At 58.0% G+C, this 7,460-nt stretch overlaps 2 protein-coding genes across 2 annotated transcripts in view; one reads left to right on the top strand and one right to left on the bottom strand.

The window, feature by feature from the left end:
• The window catches only part of LOC104913476, a 6,880-nt gene extending 2,196 nt beyond the window's left edge, over positions 1-4,684 (top strand). The window contains exons 2-16 of the mRNA XM_010719754.3: positions 3-260; positions 1,088-1,192; positions 1,472-1,552; positions 1,725-1,805; positions 1,896-2,037; positions 2,213-2,262; positions 2,429-2,539; positions 2,776-2,937; positions 3,164-3,252; positions 3,449-3,511; positions 3,603-3,698; positions 3,781-3,904; positions 4,014-4,113; positions 4,249-4,341; positions 4,457-4,684. Of these exons, the coding sequence (XP_010718056.1) occupies positions 3-260; positions 1,088-1,192; positions 1,472-1,552; positions 1,725-1,805; positions 1,896-2,037; positions 2,213-2,262; positions 2,429-2,539; positions 2,776-2,937; positions 3,164-3,252; positions 3,449-3,511; positions 3,603-3,698; positions 3,781-3,904; positions 4,014-4,113; positions 4,249-4,341; positions 4,457-4,539 (1,638 nt within the window). The 3' untranslated portion in view covers positions 4,540-4,684. The remainder of the gene's footprint in view (positions 1-2; positions 261-1,087; positions 1,193-1,471; positions 1,553-1,724; positions 1,806-1,895; positions 2,038-2,212; positions 2,263-2,428; positions 2,540-2,775; positions 2,938-3,163; positions 3,253-3,448; positions 3,512-3,602; positions 3,699-3,780; positions 3,905-4,013; positions 4,114-4,248; positions 4,342-4,456) is intronic.
• Positions 4,685-5,326: 642 nt separating this feature from the next.
• On the bottom strand, positions 5,327-7,458 carry UBALD1 (UBA like domain containing 1; the record flags this gene model as incomplete). The annotated part of the gene is made up of 2 exons (XM_019620602.1): positions 5,327-6,357; positions 7,393-7,458. Coding segments are annotated over 2 exons (387 nt in total), but the record flags the coding sequence as incomplete, so codon positions are not given.
• Positions 7,459-7,460: the final 2 nt, after the last annotated feature.

The raw sequence follows: 7,460 nt of genomic DNA, 5'->3' as shown, positions 1-7,460 counted from the left end.
AGCTCCTCCTGCGCGGGCTGCTGGAGCACCTGCGGCTGCAAAATGCTGCCACGCACCTCTCCGAGGACGAGAAGGGCCTCCTGCAGCCCGAGCTCAGCGCCAGGCCCCCCATCCTCCTCCATCCAGGCCATCCCGGTGGGCCCCTGGGTGTGACGGAGCTGCCGAGCTCTGGGCAGGGACCTGGCACGCCGGCTGCTGACGCGGAGCAGATGGTGCAGCTGAGGAAGAGGATAGAGGTGATTGAGGAGGGGATGACGAAGGTGAGGAGCCGTCCTCAACATCCTGCTCTACACAGTGCTGTGCCCATGTTGTGTCATGTCCACGTCCTTGGAGATGTTTCCTGAGACAGGACTGGAGAACCTAGCATAGCACAGCACCGTATTTCTAGTTCAGGTGATGGTAGCTTAGCTATGAGGTTTCAATGGACTGCAATACGTTAACATTGCCACTGGCCAAAGGTGGTTTTGGCTACTTTTTATCTGCCCCTGGTGCTCCAGCAGTGTAAACTTTGAGATTTCAATTTGCTGGGTCCCTCCTGTCTTTCCAAGGGTCCTTACAGCTGTACCTGGGGTCTGGAGTGTCCATGTGCTGTTGTTGGGGACTGCATCCCATAACCTGTCTGCCCTGCAATGCAGAATAGAGGCAACAGATGACAGCAGACCTGCCTTGTGGGCAAGCTGTCCCCATGCCAAAGCAGAGTCCTTCCTGCAGGAGGTGAGGCCATGGCACATGTGCTATTTGTTTGGCCATTAAAACTCAAGCCCTATGTTGGAAACACAACACATGACATCAGAACTGCGTCACACGATGCACACATTGTATTGTGGTGGCTTTGTGTCTGCTGAAAGGTACTTCAGGTTGCCCAAGGATGGTGTAGGTGCCCCATTCCTGGAGGCACTCAAGGCCAGGCTGGATGAGATCGTTGGCAGCCTGAACTAGTGTTTGTTTGGTAACCCTGCCCATGGCAGTGGGGTTGGAGCTTGATGATATGGCAGCCCCTCTGGGTCTGAGCTCTGTGTCCCAGAGGCCCCTCCAGTTCCAGGTGCTGCATGCCGCTCAGAGGCACTGGCTGGGCACTGTTCCTTAGGTCACAGACACACTGCAGGAGGTGCTCACCAACACCTGCTCCCTGAAAACCACCATCCAGGCCTTCCAGGAGGAGCTGCAGCTCCTGAAGGACAGTTTCCAGAAGGTATGTGAGTGGAGCTGGGCACTTGGTAAACAGCTCTCAGCACAGGGGGGGTCAGACTCTATGGGCACCTCCATGTATGGCAAAGGGGCACGGAGTTACAGGGATGAATGGAGCTGGGATCTGCCCAGGGATTTTGGAGAAACAATGCCCAGCAGTGTCCAGCACAGGCATTGTCTGGCTGCATGGCTGCATGGAACCTGTGCTGGACACTGCTGACACTGATACTCACCGGTCTCAGTCCCTGTGGGTGCTGAGCCCTTTGATGTCCCCGTTTATCAGATTGGTCTGGAGGAGCTGCGAGAGCAGGTGGTACAGCAGGACAAACACAGCCACCTCCTGCAGAACATCCTGGGCCAAATGGTGAGTGTGGCAAAGCGGCTGGAAGCAAGTACCCAACCCCTGGCACTGGCCTGCAGGGTTGGGGACAGCATGGCACTGGGTGTGCTGGCAAGGTTTGGTGTCCCTGTCCCCACTGCAGGGGCTGCTCAGGCTCTCCCTGCCACAGCAGGGCTGATTTCTCTGCTGGTCACAGGCGGAGGTGAGGCAGCAGCTGAGCTCCTTCCCCTGGCAGACCGGAGTGCTGTGCTCGCTCTGCAGGCTGCCTGCTGGTGAGGTTTGTGCATGCTCCTGGTTACCAGCTCCTTTGCTGGAGGCTGGCAGGGCTCTTATCCCTCCCCTAAACCTTGGGGCTGTTTCATTTCAGAAGCTCTCCAGCCAGGACCTCATCCCTGAGTCCTCACAGGAGCCAGCCCTTCAGGCCCCGTGCAGGCTGAGCGGGCTGTTGGAGCAGCATGAGGGTGTGGAGACCTGCATCACCTGCAGCAAGAGCACGCTTCAGCAGCACGGTGAGCACTGACCATGTTGGGTCACTGAGCTGGGCTGAGCCACTGTGCCTTGCTAGGTGCAACATGTGGCAATAGCTACGCTCAGCCATCTTGCTGAGTCTTCACTGCAGCCCCTGTGTCCCTCGGTCTTTCTCCCAGCCTCACTGCCTGCAGCAAAGCTTTGGTATATTTTCAGCTGGCCTGGGGACCTCAGAGGATGTGGCCATGGAGAAGATGCAGGGAGAAGTAAGGCACCTGTAGGACAAAGGAGAGAAAACGTCCAGTTGCCCAGGCCTCAGGGGTGCTGCCCAGTGGCCTGGGTGCTGCAGCCCACTGCTCCATTCACCAGGAGCACACTGGGGCCACTCATGAGCCCACCTCATGTGGCTTCCTTGTGCCATACACTTGCCAGGGGTCAGATTTCGGCAGGGAGGTGCTGAACCAGGTGGGACAGCTGCAGGAGCAGTGCACAAGACTCCAGGAGGCTGCAGAGCAGCTGTGGGGTGACTCCAAGGACATTCAGGTGAGTGTGGTCACCAGCTCAGCTCAGGAGCCACCTGTGCTGTAGTTAGTGTCAGGTCCAGGCTGGAGGCAGGCCTGTCCAGCCTTGGTGTGTCCCCACCTCAGAGTAGTTCAGCGTGCCAGGATTTTGCAGACGGTGTGCTGTTAGAATGGGGCATGGGTGTTGTGAATAGGGGCAGAGCATGGGTATGCAGGGACGGAGGTCTGCTAGGGATGGCTGACACCATATCCTCTCAGAAAGCAGATGAGACTACACTGGAGACCAAAACAAGCCAGGATGAGTTGCAAAATGCCATGGCCCAGCTGAGCGAGATGATGCAGGACTTGCTGCAGAGGATGTTCCTGCATGGCCAGGACAGGCATAAAGCCTCAGAGCTCACCAGACAGATGAACTCTAAGGTAGCAGTGTCACCCAGGGAGGATGGAGGGACATGCCAGACCAGGGGATGGTATCTCTGTGTATAGTCTGCAAAGAGAGGGCAGGCCCTGAGCCTGTCTTGTGCCAGGGCTGGGAGTGTCCTGGGGTGTTGCCAACATCCCCCAGGGGCAGCAGTGTCCCCAGGAATGGGCTTGGTGTCCCTTTGCCCTCCCTGAACTTGTGCTGTGTGGTGCTGGCTCGCTGCAGGCACAGCGACAGCAGACTTGGAGGCTCAGCAAGCAGTGCCACTGTCAGGGACCTTACTTTGACACCAGCAGTGCCAACAGCCTCAGGAGGTGAGGGCTGCTAGTTCTTATTCTATCCCACTTCACGCCACCCTGTCCCTCTCTGTCCCATCTCATCACTTCCAATCCTTTATCCTGCCCTGTCCATCTCCTACAGATCCTGTTTGTCCCACCCTGCCCATGAGGTGGGACCTCACATGGTCCCTGCATGCCAGTGGGATGCTGAGTACCTGCCTCTGTGTTGCAGGCACCTCTTTGATCCCATGAAGTGCATCTCCTGTGACAGACCTCTGGCCGCAGCCCCAAGGCCGTGAGTAGTGTGCAGCCCCTGGGTCAGACTGCTGCGCTGCACCTGCACTACTGACCACTGCCCAGTTCTGCCTTGTTTTGCTCACCTGCAGGCCCTTGGTGACAGTCCGGAAGGCCAGCCTGCACCTCCAGTCCCATCAGGCCAGTGCTGGTGGCTCCAACTGCCTGGCACAGCAGCTGCCAGGGAGGTGAGGCCAGGGAGGTCCCTGCCTCTCCCGCTGGGGTCCCTTTCCCTTGGCAGTAATGGTAACATCACTGCTCTCTTCCCAGGGAGACTGAAGGGCGCAACCAGATCGGCCAGGGTTCCACAGCTCCCACCAGGCCACCATCTGCCTCCAGCTCGCTCACTACCATCTGTCCCTTCAGAGTTCCTGCAGACCTCACCTACAAGAATGTGAGCCCCATCCCTGTGTGATGTGTGTGCTGGAATCCAGCTTGGCCCAGCTGGGGTGGGATGCCGGGAGCTGAGCACCTCCAATGGCACTGGTTGCTCCTCCCTGTAGGGTCAAGTGGATATTTTGGGCATTGACGGAATCGTCTACAAGGGCAGGCTAAACTCACAGGCCACCAATGGGACCGCCACTCGGGGCAGGGACTTCCCAGGTAGGGGAGCAGCCCTGGGGCACCGTGTTAGCTCCAGCCCGAGCCAGCAGTGCTTGAAGTGGCTCAGGTGCCACCTGCTCTATGACCCAGCCTCATGTCCTGCTGCTAACAGTGCTTCTACTTTCTGCCCTGAAGGCACAAAATCCCCCCAGCCCTCTGCCCAGCACACTGCAGAGAAGGTTCGCCGCAACCCCAAGTATGGCAGCCAATACGTGTCCCCGTACTCGTGTGAGTGCCTGTCCCAGGTGTCCCACACACAGTCAGCCCTGCTGTGCACACTCACCCCACTGTGTGCTGCCAGGGCTGTGCCCCACACTGTGCTGTTTGTCCTTCTGTGCTGCAGGTGCTGCTATGAGGACAAGGATGGTCTCCTCAGCGGGTCGCTGGCCAGCCTCAGCAAGTGGCAGCAGGATGGCAGGTGTATGAGCTGGCTGCGGGTGGTGTGAGTGTACAGCAAGGGGCTTCAGGGATTGGAGGGGTGGGGGCCACGCTGCCCCAGCCTCTCCGTCCCCTCACAGCCTCTTATCACAGCAGGGTAACACCATATGCCATAAATATCTCTCCTCTGCTGCCTGGGCTCTGGGCTCTGTGTGGTTCCTGAGCATACAGGGCATCCTGGGGAAGGACCTGCAGGGGTCCTGGTGCAGCCTCTAGGATGGGGCAGTGCAAGTGGTTCCTGCCCCATTGTAGCCCCAGCCAGGTGTGTGCTGCTCTCCCCACAGCACTTTGAGATGTTTCCCCACAGGGATGCTTCTGAGTCTAACTCATGCTGAGTCCCAGTGAGCTCTCTAACCAGTCCAGGTCCCTAGTTAGCCCTGGGCTGGAGCATGACTCCTACAAAGGCAGGCTGAGGTAGCTGGGCTTGTTAATCCTGGGTAAGAGAAGGCTCTGGAGAGACCTCACTGCAGCCTTTCAGTATATAAACGGAGCTTATAAGAATGATGGACTTCTATAGGGCTCTGTAGTGACAAGGAGCAGCAGTTTTAAACTAAAAGAGGGGAGATTTAGGTGGGATATAGGGAAGAAATTTGGTCACGCAGAGCGCAGTGATGCCCTGATCATAGTCATGAGTGCCCCATCCTTGGAGGTACCCAAGGCCACGGATGGGGCCCGGGGCAGTCTGAGTTGGTGGGAGGTGTTACTGCCCATGGTGGGGTTGGACTGGATGTTCCTCACATCCCACCACTGCTGCAAACGAAGCAAAGACACTGGGTTCAAAGCAGAGCGTGTATTGCAAGCAGCTGCGACATGTCCAGAGAGACTTGCAGCTGCCAGGAGAAGAAAAGAACAGAGGGGTTAAAAATGATCCCAGTCTGTAGGGTTATACTTTGTCATGCAAACAGCCCCAGGGCAAACCTCATCCCAGGAGGATGAGGGGATGTTGCGTGGCTCACCCAGGGCTCTGCGTCTGCCCCCAGGGCTCTGCGCCTGCCTCAGCCCTGCTCACCCCCAGCACAGCACATACAGGGCGCAGGAGCGGCCCTTGCTCTCCTTATCCTCCTCATGAAGAACCAATATGGGGTGTCTGCCCCCAATCCTGCCACATGAGGCCAAAGGAAGGGGGCACTTGGGCAAGGTCTGGCGCAGGGACCATGAAGAAGGAGCCTCTTCCTCCGTAAGTGTCACTCGCATGCAAATTCCAGTGTCCCAAAGGAGGGGGCTGCACCCTCCCCGAGTCCAGGCAGAGGCTGGCAGCAGTCTGTCCCACGCAGCCTCCCGCTGTCCCTGGGGAGCTCTGTTCAGCTCTAGGACACGTAAAAACTACTTCAAACCAAACCCATGCAAGGCAGCTATTTGCTCATGTGTCTCTGTGGCTGCCAGACCCCCTGGCAGCAGTTTCTCTCCTTTTTGGGGAGGGGGGGGGGGAAATATATATAAATTTATATGTAGGGGTCCCCGCTGCAATCGCTCTCCACCGCAGCCTCATCTCTCTGCCTCCATGGTCACATTGGCCTTCTGTTCTGCCGTGGCCTGCTGGGAGACGGTGGCGGGCCAGCCCGCGGGCTGCGCTGGGGGGGTTGGAGTCCACATGGTCTGCTGCTGGCCGGGGGGTGAGGCCGTGGGCCAGGCGGGGTTGAAGGCCCCATGCTGGGGCAGCGGTGGGGCCGGGGGTGGCGGGGATGTCGCCATAGAGGCCACGGGGCTGCTGCTGTTGAAGCTCTCGGAGGCCTTGAGGCGGGAGAACATGGTGAGGGCGTCGGGGAAGTTGGGCGGCGTGGCTGGTGTGTTGGCAGGAGTGCACATCTGTGGGAAGGAGAGAGGTGGTCAGCGGGGCCGGGGCTCGTCCCCAGCTCATGGTCTCCATCTTTTGTCTCCCACTGGGGCCTGAGGCAATGCCCCTCAGCTCTGCTGCACACAAAGCTGCCTGGACCTGACGCACAGCGCTGATCTGTAGGACCTTGCCAGCGCAACCCAGCCCCTAACCTGGGGTAATGTGGGTGTTGTAAAGGTAAGAAGTGGCACAGAGGCAGAAAGGGACCAGACATCATCTCCTGATGATGTCCCACACATAGCAGCTGCCAGCAGCCTTGGGACAGCACTGCCTTGGTCTCTGCTGCAATCTTCTAACCTTACTTTGCAGCTCTACCCATGATGATCCCTGTGGGTTGCAGATGTTTAAGGCTCTGAAGATTGATTCTGCATCAAGAGCTCCTGGATGGGACCCTGCTGCGTGTGCTCCTTTGCCCAGCCATGCTGGAGGCTCCCTCCATACCACTGCTGTCCTGCTGCCATGTGGCTCTGCAGGCACCAGGCTCAGCTCTTGCTCCACAACCCCTTCCCACAGCAGCCCAGCCCCGCCAGGCATTCACTCTGCAAGCTTACTGCAAGCTCCAAATCCACAATTGTCCTGTCGAGTCAAATAAGGACACGGCAGCCAGCAAATCCCTAAGACACATCTGCCCAGGCAGATTACAGGTTGCTGAGGCACGAAAGTTAAAGGGGCAGAATCTGAGATTGCTTGGGCAGGCAGCACCCATGTGCATGCATGGCCTCATGTGTGCTCGTGTCCTTCGTGTGCACCTGCAGGGACAGAGATTTGCACACTCAGGTGCTCCGGTGAGAGCATAAGAGCTCATGTGTTTACAATGTGGTCTGGTGCTCCAGAAACCCCCCAGCTTCCTTCTGCTGTGCTGGGGCTGCAGGCCATGTCCAAAGCATCCCCTATCAGAGCACTCTTGCTTGCGCTCTGGGAGTTGGGAAGCAGTGAGCTGGGCTAAGTGATGGCCCCATGTGCCTGCCAGCTGATGCTGTGTACAAGAGGGCTGGGAGAGCACTTACCATCTGATGGTGGTGGCTGTAGGGGATGTTTGTTTCTTGGAAAAAAGCACTGAGTGCAGTCTGGAAAA

The sequence above is a fragment of the Meleagris gallopavo genome, chromosome 16 (assembly GCF_000146605.3).
Source record: "Meleagris gallopavo isolate NT-WF06-2002-E0010 breed Aviagen turkey brand Nicholas breeding stock chromosome 16, Turkey_5.1, whole genome shotgun sequence".
In the NCBI taxonomy this organism is placed as follows: Eukaryota; Metazoa; Chordata; class Aves; order Galliformes; family Phasianidae; genus Meleagris; species Meleagris gallopavo.
This window is presented reverse-complemented; position numbering and strand designations above follow the sequence as displayed.